This window comes from Myxocyprinus asiaticus, chromosome 49 (genome assembly GCF_019703515.2).
Source record: "Myxocyprinus asiaticus isolate MX2 ecotype Aquarium Trade chromosome 49, UBuf_Myxa_2, whole genome shotgun sequence".
Taxonomy (NCBI): Eukaryota; Metazoa; Chordata; class Actinopteri; order Cypriniformes; family Catostomidae; genus Myxocyprinus; species Myxocyprinus asiaticus.
The window spans coordinates 14,454,551-14,472,495 of record NC_059392.1 but is presented as its reverse complement, the minus strand read 5'-3'; the positions used below and the strand labels follow the sequence as shown (position 1 = coordinate 14,472,495).

General features: G+C 43.9%; 1 protein-coding gene across 1 annotated transcript in view; it reads right to left on the bottom strand.

The window, feature by feature from the left end:
- The window catches only part of aspm (assembly factor for spindle microtubules), a 33,532-nt gene that overhangs the window by 10,260 nt on the left and 5,327 nt on the right, over window positions 1-17,945 (bottom strand). The window contains exons 5-20 of the mRNA XM_051693671.1: window positions 17,776-17,877; window positions 17,542-17,688; window positions 17,169-17,405; window positions 14,911-14,978; window positions 14,674-14,815; window positions 14,463-14,593; window positions 13,692-13,867; window positions 12,606-12,751; window positions 12,401-12,486; window positions 11,673-11,885; window positions 11,286-11,490; window positions 11,043-11,185; window positions 10,719-10,847; window positions 10,439-10,633; window positions 5,989-9,684; window positions 5,721-5,870 (exon numbers count right to left, since the gene is read on the bottom strand). Coding sequence (XP_051549631.1) covers window positions 5,721-5,870; window positions 5,989-9,684; window positions 10,439-10,633; window positions 10,719-10,847; window positions 11,043-11,185; window positions 11,286-11,490; window positions 11,673-11,885; window positions 12,401-12,486; window positions 12,606-12,751; window positions 13,692-13,867; window positions 14,463-14,593; window positions 14,674-14,815; window positions 14,911-14,978; window positions 17,169-17,405; window positions 17,542-17,688; window positions 17,776-17,877 — 5,966 coding nt within the window. The remainder of the gene's footprint in view (window positions 1-5,720; window positions 5,871-5,988; window positions 9,685-10,438; window positions 10,634-10,718; window positions 10,848-11,042; window positions 11,186-11,285; window positions 11,491-11,672; window positions 11,886-12,400; window positions 12,487-12,605; window positions 12,752-13,691; window positions 13,868-14,462; window positions 14,594-14,673; window positions 14,816-14,910; window positions 14,979-17,168; window positions 17,406-17,541; window positions 17,689-17,775; window positions 17,878-17,945) is intronic.

The following is a 17,945-nucleotide window of genomic DNA, read 5'->3' as shown; positions in this document are numbered from 1 at the left end:
GAGTGCAGAGAACGCACCAGGGCACCAAGAGAGTATATTCTAAGAGTATATTTTCATTCACAAAAAAAGTGGCACACACGAAACGTATTTTTAAAGATGCCTTTCTGTTAGTGTGTTATTCCTGGTTGCGGTCGTAATCTTTCCGCTTCTGACGGCCACGATCGCTGTCTTACGTGTCTGGGCACAACCCACGCGGAGACATCGTTTGTGGATGAGTCATGTCCTCATTGCGAGAACATGACCGTGGCAACATTACGGTCGCGGCTTGCTTGCTTTCTACCTACGGGTTTGATTCCGTGTCGGTTAGCACTGGGGGTGATTTGGGGACATCAATGGGACCACCTCCGCCGGGTATCCCCCCACGGACCTCCCAATCCCCAGCACGCTCGCTTTCCCCAATCAGGCTCTCGCACGAGACCGCCGACTCGTCTCAGCGTGAATTCGACTTCTTGTTCGGAGCTCGGGAAGACTATGATTTATCGAGCGCAGCATCAGAGAGCGGGCTCATCCAGTCTGACACAGAGGCTTCGGCTGGGATTCCTCCTTCGGGAACGGTCGCCCAGTCTCAAGCCAATGCGAGAAATGACAGGCATGCTTTCCCGGGCGGCCAGCGAGCGTTGGGCTAAAGTGGAACCCTCCCTCTCCCCTGAACTCTCGTGGCTCGACAATTGGTTCCGCCCCCCGTTTCTTTCTTCCCTGAAGTGCATGAGGAGCTGACAAGATCATGGGAGGCACCTTTTAGTGCCTGGTCCTGGTCTTTCAGCTGCCCCGCTCTCACTACCCTCGATGGTGGAGCGACCAGGGGGTATTAAGTGATCCCCAAGTGGATAAGTCGCTCGCGGTGCACTTGTGTCCTCAGAGGCGCTAAGGCGTGGGCGCCCAAAGCTCCCGTCCAGGGCCTGTAGGTTTACGTCATCCCTGACGACTGTGGCCTGCGGTGCCGCTGGACAAGCCGCCTCCGCCCTGCACACCATGGCTCTCCTGCAAGTACACCAAGACAAGGTGCTAAAAGAACTGCACGAAGGTAGTTCTGACCCGAGATTGATGCAAGAACTGCGCACGGCGACCGACCTCGCTCGACGAAGGTCACGGCACGGTCTCTTGGGCAGGCGATATCCACCCTGATGGCCCAGGAGTGCCACGTTTGGCTCAACTTGGTCGAGATGGGAGAGGCGGACAAGGCACGGTTCCTTGATGCCCCCATTTCCCAGGTTGGCCTGTTTAGCGACGCTGTCGAGGACTTTGCCCAGCAGTTCTCGGCGGTGAAGAACCAGACGCAGGCCTTACAACATATCCTGCCCCGGCGTAGCTTAAGACCCTGCACCCGGTCTGCTCATCGGCAAGGGCGTCCTTCTGCAGCAACAAAACCGACTCTGCCGCAGCCTGCCACCTGTGGCCCGGCTCCGGCATGGAGCCCTCCGCAGGAAGCAGACGCCACCTGTCTCGTGGCTGGCCGCTAAGAACCCGAGGAAGGCTTCGAAGCCCCCCCGAGATGGGCGATCCAGGGGCGAGGAGACCCGCTTCTCTGGAGCTGGTTGACAGACCACTCCATCCCCCGGTGGAGGGCCGGGAAGAGAATCTTTTGTCGCCGCATGCCCTGGATGCTGCGGCACCCAAAATCCTGACAAAAGAATAGTTTCCTCGTCTTCTGGGTCACGTGTCCGGTGCGCACGGCCGTCGTCACGACCACTGACAACCGTCCCATTTTGGCAGGTATGGCGCTCCAGCGGTGGACCCCCCACCCCTGTGCACCCAGCTGTGGCAAAAACACGCCCACACGGGATTGGTTCCGGTGGACTACGGGGACGAGATCCCTCCTCGGCCAATCTTATGGTGGGCGGCAGGGGCCAGGTAAGTGCTTTGATGTTCCTGGACTCAGCATGGCCACGCCCCGCCCGCCGGTACGTCCGACGTGATTATTCCCTTGGTCCTAACGCCTGGAATTTGGGCGAGTGGCTCGCACTTTCCAACCCATCATGATGGCTGACCCGGACCATCCGACTCGGCTACGCAATTCAGTTCACCAGGCACCCGCCCAGGTTCAGCGGCATTCGCTTCACCTGGGTGAAGGGCAAAAACACCGCTACCTTGCGTGCGAGATCGCTATCCTTCTGCGCAAGGGCGCGATAGAGCCTGTTCCTCCAGCCAAGATGAAGAAAGGGTTCTACAGCCCTTACTTCATCGTACCGAAGAAAGGCGGTGGGTTGCTGCCAATCCTTGACCTGCGAGTACTGAACCAGGCTTTGCACAGACTCCCGTCCAAGATGCTGATGCAAAAATGCATTCTAATGAGTGTCCGGCGTCAAGATTGGTTCACGGCGGTAGACCTGAAGGACACGTACTTCCACATCTTGGTCTTACCTCGACACAGACCCTTCCTGCGGTGTGCCTTCAAAGGCCAGGTATACCAGTACAAGGTCCTCCCCTTTGTCCTGTCCTTATCCCCTCGAGTCTTCACGAAGGCCGCAGAGGCAGCCCTTGTCCCGCTAAGGGAAGTGGGTGTCCGCATCCTCAACTATCTCAATGACTGGCTAATCCTAGCTCACTCTCGAGAGTTGCTGTGCGCACACAGGGACCTCGTGCTCTGGCACCTCAGCCGACTGGGGCTTCGGGTCAACTGGGAAAAAAGCAAGCTCTCCCTGGTTCAGAGCATCTCTTTTCTCGGTTTGGAGTTGGACTCAGTCTCGATTACAGCGCGCCTCACGAACGAGCGCACGCAGTCGGTGCTGAACTGTCTGAAGGCGTTCAGACGGAGGACAGCGGTTCCACTGAAAACTTTTCAGAGGCTCCTGGGGCATATGGCATCCTCAGCGGTGGCCACACCACTCGGGTCAACTGCCTAGAGTTGTTGGCAGTACTGCATGCCCTGCAGAGGTTCCGGCCATTGTCCGGATGGACAACACAGCGACAGTAGCGTACATCAACCGTCAAGGCGGTCTACGCTTCCACTGCATGTCACAACTCGTCCGCCGTCTCCTCCTCTGGAGTTAGCAGCGCCTCAAGTTGCTACGAGCCCAAGACGCAGTTTACCGACAGGGAAACAATTTTGCAGAAGATATCACATGGGGTCGCCTTGGGGGAACCAGCACATGTGGAGCACCTACCTCAATACAGGGTCTCATTAGCTCACGTATTGGGCCGGCAGCGAGTTTCTCTGCAAACTCAACTGCCAGAGGGCTAAGGAGGAAAGTCATCCAGGGATCACAATCTGTGAACACGACTGGGAGTCAAGAGCACATGTCTTCACCTCAAGGGAGGGGAAAGGCACTATGTGCAAGTGGTACACCTGGCCAGCTGTCCCAGAACTTACCTGCTCATGCCTGCCAATACACGGGACGAGACCGGCTCAACCCGGAAGTTGTAGAACCTCACAAAGGTGTTGGGTGCTGCCCAGCCCGCTGCTCTGCAGATGTCTGCCAAAGAGGCACCACTGGCCAGTGCCCAGGAGGTTGCCACACTCCTGGTAGAGTGGGCTCGTAACCCCGCAGGGGGTGGCATGTCCTGAGCCTGATATGCCATCGCGATGGCATCAATGACCCAGTGGCCGATCCTCTGTTTGGAGACAGCGCTTCCTTTCCGCTGTCCACCAAAGCAGACAAAGAGCTGCTCGGAGCTTCTAAAGCTCTGCGTGCGATCCAAATAGATGTGTAAAGCTCGCACCGGACACAGCAACACTAAGGCTGGGTCTGTCTCCTCCTGGGGCAGCGCTTGCAGGTTCACCACCTGATCCCTAAAAGGGGTCGTGGGAACCTTGGGCACATAGCCCGGTCGGGGTTTCAGGATCATGTGAGAGTAACCCGGACTGAACTCCAGGCACGATTCACTGACAGTGAGCGCGGTCAGGAGGGCAGTCTTCAAAGAGAGTGCCTTTAGCTCAGCTGACTCAAAGAGAGCTCCCTGTAGACCCCGAAGGACTACAGAGAGGTCCCACGAGGGGACGAGGCACGGTCTGGAGGGATTCAACCTCCTAGCGCCTCTCAGGAACCTGATGATCAAGTCATGCTTCCCCAAGTACTTACCATCTACTGCATCGTGATAAGCCGAAATAGCGGCTACATACACCTTCAGGGTGGAGGGGGACAGCCGCCCCTTCAGCCTCTCCTGCAGGAAGGAAAGCACCAATACGACTGCGCATCTCTGGGGGTCTTCGCATACTTCAAGGCATACAGGCGCCTCATAGAGGGAGCCCTAGCCTGAGTGATCGTGTCTACCACTGCGGGTGGTAGGCCACTTAGGTTCCACATCCCGTCCAGGGGTCAGACACGAATATTCCAGAGGTCTGGTCACGGGTGCCAGATGGTGCCCCGTCCCTGAAAAAGAAGGTCCATGGAATTCGCCGGGGGGGGGGGTCTGTCGCGAGGAGCGTGAGATCCGAGAACCACCTCTGGGTGGGCCAGTAGGTTGCTGCTAGGATGACCTGCTCTTCGTCCTCCCTGACTTTGCAAGTAGGCTCACTGGGGTGGACGGACCTTGAGTGAGTGACAGATAAGGAACGCCATGGTTACTTTCGTAACCTCCATTCCCTGATGGAGGGAATGAGACGTTGTGTCCCTCTTGCCACAACGCTGAACTGCCCGCTAAAATGGCCAGGACCTGGTCTCAGCTCCTCAGCATAAAACCTGAATGAGAAGGTTGCATACCAGCTCCTTTTATACCCGTATGTCTGGGGGAGTGGCATGCAAATTCCACTTGCCAATTCTCATTGGCCTTTTTTCAAAAAAGCAGAGGTGTTTGGAGCTCCCAAGAGTTACTCCTAGTGTCACTACATCGACACAACATCTCAATCCCTCCATCAGGTAACGGAGGTTACGAAAGTAACCATGACATTTTTCAAACTGGGGTCCACTGCAAAACGTTTAACGTAAAAATACTATGTGTATAATAACATTTATTTTAGGGCTGTTAAAGTTAACACATTCAATGTGTGTTTTTTTCCACTTCAATGTTGAAAGTGGGCTTAAAGAACTTGACCCATTGTGTTTTTGAAAACAACATGTTTTCTCAATATCTCACTTAATATTTTTCACAAGCACTATAACATTGGCATGTTTATGCGAGAACTGATGTGATGGTTTTGGTTTTGCTTTCGCTTTCATTTGGACAAGCCAATGTGCTTACGTCATGCGAGAGGCTGCGTGAATTTGGTCCTCATGAACGTGCATTGGAGAGCGACAGAAAGCAAACAATTATAGTGAAAAGGACTTAAATATTTATCTGTTTTTCACCCAAAGTGATCACATCGCTTTAGAAGACATTAATTTAACCATTGGAGTTGTTTGAACTACTTTTACTATGACTGTCTGTGCTTTTTGGAGCTTTAAAGTGCTGATCACCATTCAATTGCATTTTATTGACCTACAGAGCAAAGATAATCTTCTAAAAATTTTTGTGTTCTGCTGAAGTAAGAAAGTGATACACTTTTGGGAGTAAATGATGAGAGAATTTTCACTTTTGGTTAAACTATCCCTTTAAGGTATGGGTAGGTTTAGGAGTATGGGTAGGGTTAAAAATAGGGTTTAGTGTAATGGTTGGGGTAGGGTTAGGTTATCAGTGTAACTACAGATGTAATTAAATGCAGGTACTTTAAATGTAAGTACAATTCAAAAACAAGTATGTACATAATAAATACATTGTATCAAATGCTTAAGTACATAGTAGTTAAAGACATTTAATATAAAGTGGGTCCAAATATATAGATGCCTGAAAAGAGGTGGCCTTACTTGTATCACAACAGCAGACCTTCGCAGCTGAAGGAACTGTGCACGCTCTCTCTGACAGATTCGGAAAGCCCTGTAATGCTTCTGTATAACGCAAACAGCTTCCTTGAGTTGCTGAAACTTGTATCTCTCAATCATTCCTCGATAATGTGCCTGTTTGAGGGAAAGAGAAGAACAGTTTGACCTAGCCAGTTAAACCTAGAGAAAGTAGAAGTCACTTCTGTATAATTTCCAGACTTAAAAAGACAAAATACAACTGCATGGTGATTACCTGAATAATGATGGTGCTCGTCCTTAATCTTTGAAATCTTCTGTACTCAATGCTTCCACGCACTCTGGCCTGAAAGATCTTGATGCTTTGGATTGTCTTCTGGTAACGACATCTCCACTCTAATTTTGCTCTATGAGCTCTGTAATGCTTCTGTAGAGTAGCAGCTGCAGCCTTACATCTGTAGTATCTTGTCTGGGCCACAAACATTCTGTAATGCGCTTGCAACTTCACAACACTTGAGCGGAGCATCATATAGCGCTTGCGGTGTACGTGCATGTGCAACACAGACTGGATCTTGATTGCAGCCCGCCTCTGTTTCGCAAGCCTCCTCGCCAGCATTCCGCGCAAGGCAGACTGCAATGTAAGCGTAGCTTGCCGAAGACCTACGAATCCATTCCGTTCTTTCAGGATGAGTTTACAGGATCTATACCAATTCTGGATAAGTGTTGCACTTTCTTGCATCTTAGCATGTGCAACTCTGGTGCGGTAGCCTCTGTAAGCAGACTGAATAACAATTGCTGCAGCCTTTTCTTTCAGGAAATGCTGTCTTTGGACAGACATCCTTAGGTAGGCCTGGATGATTCTTGCGGCTTTGGTTCGTCTGGTAAATTCTCTTCCCTTCTTCCCTCTGAAAGACTTCTGAAGGCATATTGCAGCATTCCTCACCCGCTGGTATCTCTGCACTTGCTTGTCTCTGAGTTTCAAAGCTCTAAACCTCTGCTGGAGAATCCTGGCCGCCCAGCATTGTCTCTTGAATGCTGACCTTTGCTTATGCAACTGGAATGAAGCCTGTATGATGATGGAAGCTTTGTGCATTTCATCTAATTGTCTCCTAGCATAAAGTCCTCTAAAAGCTGCCTGAATAACTAATGTAGACCTTCTCAAACATAGATAGTTCTCCCGATCTGCTCTTGCCTGGGTATATGACCTGTAATGGCTCTGGATAATGACTGCGGACAATCTCATGGCCTGGTACTTTACCATCTCTTTGTGGCTTCTAAAATAAGACTGAATTAAGACAGCTGCCTGATGCTGTAGTGATAGAGTCCTCCTAACTTTATGACCTCTGTAGCATGCTTGCAGAACAAGTGCACCTTGGCACATTTTAAGAAAGTGCTTTCTTTGTTGTTTGGCAGCATTTCTGGCACGATATCTTTGCTGAATAGCAGTGGCGGAATATTTCAGGGCTAAATATCGCCTACGAGCACTATAAGCCCTGAAAGTTCTCTGAATGGCAGTGGCACCATAATGCATTTGCTTCAAAGTCTGTCGGGACTTCATGCCACGATATGCTGCTTGTAGAACCACAGCAGCATTCTTCTTTTCTTTTAATGCTGCCATATCTTGCTTCATAATTTTGTTAACTCTGAAACGCTGTTGAACAGCAGAAACTGCCCACCGAAGTCTCTTGAAGCGCAACTTGAGGATGTGCTTTCTCACATGGGACTGAATGATTGTTGCAGCCTCATGCTCTATGCGGACCTGTTGGCGGACCTTCATTCCTCTGAAAGCTGCCTGGATTGCAACAATAGCGTGGCGTTTAGCAACATAATCTCTCCGATTTTTTTTTGCTGCCAAAATGGATCGATAGCGTCGCTGACAGAATTCAACAGCAGCTCGGATAGACAAAAAGTGCTTTCTTTCTTTGTAGGCAAAGTACTCCCTTTGAATGACTGTGGCAACAAAATGCATTCTAGCAATTTCACGCCGCGTCCGGTTTGCTCTGTACATAGCCTGAATTCCTATTGCGCTATTCCGAAGCCGTAAAAAGTTCTCCCTTGCCTCTCTTCTCAGTAGATGGCACTTGTATTGTCTCTGTATGACCATTGCAGCTAGTCTCATGGCTTGAAATGGCACTCTAGTTCTGTACATTCGGTACCATGCCTGAATCACAGTGGCTGCTTCATGTCTTTTATTGATCTTTTTCCTTGTATTTATCCCTCGGTACACAGACTGCAAGGTGATGGCAGCTGCTCGCAAGCAGCAAAAGCTTTTACGTTGTTGTCTTGCACTTAAAATTGCTCTGTATTGCTGCTGAATATGGATGGTGGCACTTCTGAAAGAAAGGTAATTCTGCCGTTGCTTGTACGCTCTGTATGTATTCTGGATTATTACGGCAGATTTGTAATTTTCTGCAATCTGCTTCCTAACCATCATTCCATGAAAAGCTGACTGGATACAAAGTGCAGATTTTTTTAAAGCTGCATATTGCTTGATGACAGCATGTTTAGTCATGATAGCCCTGAATCGCTGTTGTAAAACCGATGTGGCCCACTGTTGTCTTCGGTAATTTTTGAGTTGGGAACGCCCTCGGAAATGTGCCTGAATCACTGTTGCAGCTTGGTGTGATTTTTGCAAATGATTGCGAACTTTCATTCCTCTGAACGCTGACTGAATTACTACAGCAGCATTTTTCATCTGCGAGTATGTAGCTTGTGTGCATTTTCCAATTCTGTATGCTCTGTATCGTTGCTGTATAACGATAGCAGCAAACTTTTCAGCAAGAAAGGCAATGCGTAGTTTATGCATTCGGAACTGAGCTTGAATGACAGTAGCAGCTTGATGCTCACGTCTTACTTTTAGTCTCACTTTGGAGCCACGGTATATGGCCTGGAGCGTTACAGTGGCCTGTCTCAAGTGGGTGAAATGGTCTCTTTCACATCGTCCAAGCGCAAAAGCCTGATAGCTTCGTTGAATGACAATAGCTGCTTGTTTTTGAGCCAAGAACTTCTGCCGGTAACTATACGCTCTCACTGCTGACTGAATCAAAGTTGCTGCTTTGTTCTTCTTCTGCAGCTCTTGCCTTACTCTCTTGCCACGATAAGCACTCTGAAACACAATGGCCGCTTTTTTAATTTCAGTGTATTCTGCATACACTTTCTGTCCCTCTTTGAGAGCTCTGTATTGTCTCTGAATGACCAAGGCAACCCGTTTCATTTCCAAAAACTGAGTCTGAGCCACATATCTACGATAGTGTGACTGAATGATCTTGGCGCATGTGTGAAGTTGACCAATCTTCCTCCTCTCAGCTCGTCCTCGCCACATTGCTTGGACTGTCACTGAAGCGAGTTTAAGAGACTTAAACTCCTGTCTTACCTTGTCTCCAAGTACTTTAGCTCTGTATCTCTGTTGCAGAATGATGGCCAATCTTTTCAAAGACATAAAGTGCCTTTGAGCCATAAGCCTCCTGAAAGCAGTTTGAATCAGAAGTGCAGCTTGCTGGCGTTGAGCCACTGTTCTGCGGACCTTCCATCCACGGACAGTTGCTTGCAGAGTGATAACTGCAGATTTAAGCTCCAGATACCTCTTCTGCTCTGCTTTCCTAAGCATGTAGGCTTGAAACCACCTCTGAATAAAGACTGCACTTTGCTTCATTTTAGATATATGTTGCCTCACAAGGTAGGCCCTAAATGCACTCTGAATGATGACTGAAGCATAATGCCTTTTCTTTAAAGTCTCAAACTTGCGTCTTTGAATGTGACCTCTGAACCATGCTTGAATACAGATTGCATTGCTTTTCATTTCCAGGTATTGTTTTATACAACTCTGCATTCTGTACCATGATTGAATCCGCAAGGCTGCAGTGTTTCTTTCCATCACTCTTTTTGCATGCCACTTCCGAAAAGCCCCTTGGATCAGAGAAGCAGCATGGTTTTTCTTCAGGACAGTTTGAATCCTCCAAGCTTTGTATGTTTTCTGTTTTAAATATGGCAAATTACATTAGCCTCGAGTTGTATCTATACATTCTAGTTATTTCTGTAGTGTTGAGGAATAAGTAACCAACAGCAGTGATGCTACTAACTACATTTTGGCATGACAGTAAAGCAGTCGTTTTTATTTTAGCTTTACAAGTAATAGGCTACTTTAAATTTACTTGGTTAAAAGGCTGCATTGCTGTCTTTTGTCACATTGCATTGTGCACACAGCTTTGCAGCCAAGCAAACTAAGGCAATAATCAAACACTGTCATCTGAGGCACTGGAATATCTGGTTCATTTTAGTAAATCGGTTTGTTCGGACAGTTCATATAAATTAACGGTTAAAAAAAAAAAGATTCAACAATTGAAATATTTAGCCAAAAATTGAAATTCTTTACGTTTTCTTTTGAGTTGTATAAATTAAGATGTTTTCTCTAGTTTTATTGTACTTTGTGTAAATGTATTGCATAATAAAATATTGTTCCGAAATAAATATTTATATATATATATATATATATATATAGCCTTAAATAGATTCAGTGTAGTTGTAATTTTTATTAGTAGTTTGTAGCATAGCTAAATACTTTTTCAATAATGCTAGCTTCATTATAGTTGAACTATAAATTATAAGAACTTGCTCAGCTAGTTTCAAAGCATCATCCCCAACACTGGTTATTTTTCAGTTATGCTAATTTATGAAACTGTCACATTTTTCCTACAAATAAGCAAGTTGAAGCAGTACAATACATGTACCTGAATTACAGTTGCAGCTGCATTTTGAAGAGCAAAATGTCTTTCTTGTTGTAGCACTCTTAACTTCTCTTGTGCAGCGTATCCTCTCCAGAAGGCCTGGATCATAATGGCTGCTTTATTCTGTCGGATCAGCCTTTTTCTCAGAATGAACTTCCGCACAAGGGCCTGGATTTTACTGGCAGCCAGGTTCTTTTGCTGTGCATACAGAGCATATCCAAGATAAGAAAATAATTTAAAGTTCTAAAAAGCCTAAAATTGTTGAACACAAAAGTACTCTTACCTGAAGAAGCTCAATGTCTTTCTGTAGCTTGTATCGCCGCCATGCACCCTGGATGACACGGGCTGCTCTTGTTTCATTGCGGAGATCCAGGAGACGAGCACAAAGGAAGGAGAGGTAACACGTGACCACCTGAAAATAAATAAGCAACCACAATTTTTAATTTTTGTATCTGCATATTAAACTGATACAAGACACATCCAAAAACTTGCACACATCACCTTAAACAAGACAAGCGCTCGTATTTTCATACAACCTCATAGTTTTATTTACAAGCATGCTCTTATCCTAACCCCCACACATGAAATGGGATAAAAACGATTTGACCTTTTCATTTGGGATTGTGTTGGACATATCCTCTGGATTTATCATGGCAGGAACTCCTCCAAGATTAGACACAGCAGTGTTCACCAACTGAAAATTATTTCTCTCATTCTCAAAAAGTTCTCTGAAGTCCACTGACAGGGATTCTGAACCAAACACAAAAAGCACCCAGTTCTAAGATATCTACATTGATAAAATGAAAAAAATACCAAAAAAGAAAAAAAAAAAGTAGGATGTAAAAGTTACCAGCTTGCATCTTGGGTAAGGCATCAAAGGAGCTGTCGGAGTCACTAGAGGAGTTATTAAGCTCCACTCTGCCACGTTGACCACATTCTACAGTCTGTGTCGTTCTCAGCTGAATTTCCGCAGCAGGGAGTTGACTGGGGTGGTAATGATGAATGAGGTAGCAAAGGATACGGCCATCCGAGAATGACACTGTAAAGTTCTCAGCCTGCAAAAGAATGGGGCATGAAGATTATGTTTTGCTGTAAGGTCCTGACATGCCTACAACAATGTTTTTAGTAGAATTATATACCATCATGTATGTTACACTATATGCGTAGCAAAAACCTAGCACTCTTGTAGTATGTCCAATTTTCATTTTTGGGTGAACTATTCTTTAGTGTGGCTCACCTTTAAATTGTAGAACTCACAAACAGCATTGACCCAGTCCAGCAGCAGTGTTACTTTTTGGCTGGGATGTTCAAATGCTTGTCTGGCCTTCATTCTCTTCACTACAACACCTCTGTTAGTCATTAGTGAGGCCAACTTCTGTTTTGTTCTCCAGGTTTTCCGGAGGAAACTGATTTCCTCTTTGAGCTGATTCTCATCAAGTAGCACTTCTACCTATTAAGTTAGAAGTAGACCAAAACATAGCAACAACATTTATACAATTACAGATGGGAGTTTTAAAACATCTGTAGATAGACAATGTCAGAACGTAAAAAAGGATCAGTCACTCATTTGGCCAGATCTTAAGCTTGCATCTTAAAATAAATAACCTATATATAGCACTGCTTGGAGTAACTGAACATCTCTTATGCACTTTAAGCTTCATTTAACAGTGGTTACTGGAGTTTATGGTCCATCTACTCAGTATAGCATGGCAGACACATCTCTGGTCAGTTCTAGAGATGGGTAATACTCGATCAAGAAAACTCAACTAAAACACATCTTATTACACAAAACACCAAAATCTTAAAACACGAAACTCATTGTGAAAGATGCTGAAAAAATATTGAGACATGATTCAACAGCCAAAGTCTCACTAATGCATGTGTACATAAATCAACCACTAAAAAAAGAAGGAACTCATGCCGTAGCCCCATATCCCACCTCGAGAACTCAAGGTGCCAAAATACCTGGAAGGTGAAGATGATTTTCCACAGGAGGTTCAGGGTCTTTTCCCTGTGTCCATCCACAATGTCTCTGGAGTCAATGGTCACTCCTTGAAGACATTGAAGAAAAATTGAGAATAGTAATTTCAGAGTGCAGAGAACTGAAGAATTCTAGCCATTTATTTTCCATCAGGAAACTGAAAGTGTTTGTGAAAGATGCAACTCTTACCAAGTTCATCTTTAAGGTCTACACCTTTGTTTTTCAGCACCTGTAGTGCAACGTCAACATTGTGCACTTTCTGCAGGCGGCTAATAGCGGGTATCCGGAGCTTTCTAGACAAAGTCCAGTCTAGAGTGAAGAGCTCCATGACACGCCTGAAAATAATATAGCAACATTTAGTGAAGAAGTCTTAAATTATGTTGTTACAATGTCGTTTGGGTCCATGGAACACAAAATGAGAATTAAAAAAATTTCATATAGCTCTTTTCCATTTAACAACAAAACAGTGACCATGTCTGTCAAGCTCCAAAAAATCCACAATAAAAGTCTTTGGTCTTGATCCAGTGGTGCCCGCAGCTGTAAAGCTGTTCGCACTGTGCATACTATGAGCGCTCCAACTGACCTGAGAAATATTTTCTCTAGAATATTTAAGCAATCATGAAGTATGTCCCGTATTTTGTTGACTGTTTGAAAGTACTAGCAATGCACGATTACTAGCAATGCACGAGTCATTTGGAGAGGTTTCTCAAATTAAAGTCAAGTTAAAAAGAACTGCAACTGTTAAAAACGGTCTCGAAACACCTGCGCTCTGCTCTTGTTGTTGCGCTGTGTCTTTATTATGTAACGAGAGACCACGTTTGTTGTTGTCAGTGCTACACAAACTAAAAATTAATAAATGCCTCTCTCAAAGTCACCAGAATTTAATGCTTTGGTGTCGTTTTTTGCAAAATAAATCAATCTCCTGGGGGAGCATGCTGCTGGATCCCCCTACAAATAAGGGTAGCTATACTTTAGACAGATTTCTGTGCGTACCCTCAGGTGAAATCCTACAGGCACACATGACTTGATCTATGGATTCAGAACACTTAAAATAATGCACACAAGGCATATGGCTTTTTTATTGGTCATCCAATGCAGTTTTTTTTAAATTTTTGGTCCTTTTGGAGCTTTGGAGTCAGATGTGGTCACTATAAACTATGTCAGCCTGGATATAAATATTGACCTGGACGGCAACAGCCACATATTTTATGACATATGAACAACAAACATGCAATGACATTTTTTTTGTGAAAATTTATCTTAATTCAAACATACACCAAACGAATGCCACATCTCAAGTCAACAGCAAGATTCTTCACGGCAAAGTTGAACTCATCCAAAGGAGTCTGAACATGGGACACTGCTAAGCCAAGGTGGCTGAGGTGACGTGATAAAATCCCTTCACCACTGAGGAAATCTCGTGAGAATGCCAAAAGCAGATCTTTACTTGACTAAAGGGAATAAAATAAAATCATTAGTCCTCCGTTTGTGCTTTGGACCAGTGGATCTCAACTGGTGGGTAGTGACCAAATATGGGTTGCAGATCTTTTCTGATGAGTAATAGGACAGCAAAATAAAGAGGCTTATCAACTTTTAAAAGGGAGGAGAAAATAATACCTATATCTTTTGTTGTTAAAATTAGAGGCCATACGCCCAGTCAAACTTGACAGTTTAATGAAAAATTATCTGTCGTTTGGTGGAAGCAAGCCAAATTAGGCAGATGCCAACATGAAAAGGTTGCGTGACGTGCCTTCATCCTAAAAACTATGAACAAATGACGCAAGTAAAAAGAAAATATGTCCCATTCATTTAATACGAGTTATTTTTGGTACTGATGTTGGGTCCCCACTTGTCATCCAATGTAAAATCTTTGTCGTGAAGCAAAACCAGTTGAGAACCACTAGTTTAGACAAACCCCACAGTAGATGATTACTTCACTTGCATTCCCAAAAGTTTTAAGCCACCTTTATTGCTTACAATTTGTTGAGAATTACTCAGCATGGTTTAAATAACAAACATGCACTGAATAAGAGAATAAAACAGCACCTTAAATTCAGCATCCATGCAGAACAAACAAGGATCATGTTCAATCAGTCTGGACTCTTTGGCCTTATCCAGAAAGCAGACCAGCAGAATAAGTTTCTTTAGAGTGAAGCGAGAGAGCGCCTCCTCATGGCCTGATGAGGAAAAATTATTTTGTGATTTGTGGTGTCTGTTAAAAAATTAAAGAAAAATAATTCGTTAAATTAAATTTTACCATCTCTGTACAAATGGGGCACTTTAGCGTGTCTGAACTCTGCAGCTATATCTGGATTCCAGAGCAGACGTCCAAGAATGAACATCACCAGTCCCATGACATCACTGTTGCTTTCAAGTGATATCAGCTCTCCATAGATTGTCTGAAACAAGCAATGGTTTGGATCAAACAAGGCAAATTTCATACATGAAAATCATACATAAAAAATAACCATGCATGCAAGGTATAAAAAAATACCTCAAGTCCGATTCTTAGCCAAAGTGGATTGTACGATACAAGCCAGTTGAGAACTTTTTGACGCTCACCTGAAAAAGGAGAATAGAAGGGAAAAAAAATAAAAAAAGTTAACCAGTAAGACCACCTATGAAATAGAAATATCATTAAATAATGATATATAATGATGATATAAATACAAGCATACACTTACAATAATAATAAAAAATAATTTTATATAATATATATATATATATATATATATATATATATATATATATATATATATACACACACACATATATAGTGGTGTGAAAAACTGTCTGTATTTTTTTGCATGTTTGTCACACTTAAATGTTTCAGATCATCAAACAAGTTTAAATATTAGTCAAAGATAACACAAGTAAACACAAAATGCAGTTTTTAAATGAAGGTTGTTATTATTAAGGGAAAACAAAATCCAAACCTACATGGCCCTGTGTGAAAAAGTGTTTGCCTCACCTGTTAAAACATAACTTAACTGTGGTTTATCACACCTGAGTTCAATTTCTTTAGCCACACCCAGGCCTGATTACTGCCACACCTGTTCTCAATCAAGAAATCACTTAAATAGGACCTGCCTGACAAAGTGAAGTAGACCAAAAGATCTTCAAAAGCTAGACATCATGCTGAGATCCAAAGAAATTCAGGAACAAATGAGAAAGAAAGTAATTGAGATCTATCAGTCTGGAAAAGGTTATAAAGCCATTTCTAAAGCTTTGGGACTCCAGAGAACCACAGTGAGGGCCATTATCCACAAATGGCGAAAACATGGAACAGTGGTGAACCTTCCCAGGAGTGGCCGGCCGACCAAAATTACCCCAAGAGCGCAGCGACGACTCATCCAAGAGGTCACAAAAGACCCCACAACAACATCCAAAGAACTGCAGGCCTCACTTGCCTCAGTTAAGGTCAGTGTTCATGACTCCACCATAAGAAAGAGACTGGGCAAAAATGGCCTGCATGGCAGAGTTCCAAGACGAAAACCACTGCTGAGCAAAAGAACATTAAGGCTCGTCTCATTTTTGCCAGAAAACATCTTGATGATCCCCAAGACTTTTGGGAAAATACTCTGTGGACTGACGAGACAAAAGTTGAACTTTTTGGAAGGTGTGTGTCCCATTACATCTGGCGTAAAAGTAACACCGCATTTCAAAAAAAGAACATCATACCAACAGTAAAATATGGTGGTGGTAGTGTGATGGTCTGGGGCTGTTTTGCTGCTTCAGGACCTGGAAGACTTGCTGTGATAAATGGAACCATGAATTCTGCTGTCTACCAAAAATCCTGAAGGAGAATGTCCGGCCATCTGTTCGTGACCTCAAGCTGAAGCGAACTAGGGTTCTGCAGCAGGACAATGATCCAAAACACACCAGCAAGTCCACCTCTGAATGGCTGAAGAAAAACAAAATGAAGACTTTGGAGTGGCCTAGTCAAAGTCCTGACCTGAATCCTATTGAGATGCTGTGGCATGACCTTAAAAAGGCAGTTAATGCTCGAAAACCTCCAATGTGGCTGTATTACAACAAATCTGCAAAGATGAATGGGCCAAAATTCCTCCACAGGGCTGTAAAAGACTCATTGCAAGTTATCGCAAACGCTTGATTGCAGTTGTTGCTGCTAAGGGTGGCCCAACCAGTTATTAGGTTTAGGGGGCAATCACTTTTTCACACAGGGCCATGTAGGTTTGGATTTTGTTTTCCCTTAATAATAACAACCTTCATTTAAAAACTGCATTTTGTGTTTACTTGTGTTAACTTGTGTTTGACTAATATTTAAACTTGTTTGATGATCTGAAACATTTAAGTGTGACAAACATGCAAAAACATAAGAAAACAGGAAGGGGGCAAACACTTTTTCACACCACTGTGTATATATATATATATATGTATATAATACACATATAAAATTATTATATCTTAATATGTAATATATTATATAATAAAATGATTTATTATTTTAAGTATTTATGCACCATATTTGTACTGCCTTTATGCTGATTTTTTTTGTAAAAAGTTATATTTACTGTTATACAGTAAAGTATACATTTCCAATAATGTTTCAGATTAATAAGTATATTGTGATTGACACCTGCAGGACAAAAGAAAAAACAGAAACCAGAAATTTTACTTTTCAGACTAAAAATTTGATGTTCAAAAAGACTGTATATTTGCCCTAAAAGCAAATAATTCACATTGATGTGAGGTCTGCGGCGCAACAATGATTAAAATTAGCTCTTATACCTATGTCCTTCCAAAGATGTCTGTCTTTTCGCACAAGAAGCCTCTTGGCTTCTACCTCCAGTTCCAGTCTCTGGATGGCCTTCACCATGGTATCTGAAGTGAAAAGCTTGCAAGCAGCTCGCCGAAGGCGGTTTAGACGTTGACGGGCTGTGTAAGTTCTAAAAGACATCTCCTCTTTTGTTGGTGCCTTGGGTATGTTGAATTTCTCATCCCCCATTGTTAAGGACAAGGCATTCACTAAAAAAGAAATACAACATTTTTTATGATACCAGAAATTCCATCTTCCATGAATTGCAGCTAAAAATGAAAATTGAAAAAACTTAAAGGTATAGTTCACGAACAGGTAAACTCAAACTAAAACCAAATGGTCCACCTTTGGTAACTTCAGTAGCAACTTTGAAGTCATCAGGAGTGAGAAAGTAATTCATCCACCAGGAGAAGCCCCTTTCCTGCTTCTCAATCCATCGTTCATCATAAAACATGTTCTTTGCGGCAAATGGCAGCGGATGCCTTGGTATGGCTGTCAGTATGGTAGAACATAAGTAATTATTCAATTTAAATTGGATTTAAAACACAAAAATATGCAAATGCAACTATAAAAATATACCTGTCTGCGTTGGCTTCAGAAAGGTTAGTTTGGCCTGCGCCACAGCCACTATCTTTGCAGGCTTTCGAGTTGAGCTACTGAGTGACTTCACAGACTGACCATCTACATCAGCAAAATACATACTTTAAAATGTAACTATATCAAATGTAAATTACATTTATAAATTTGGC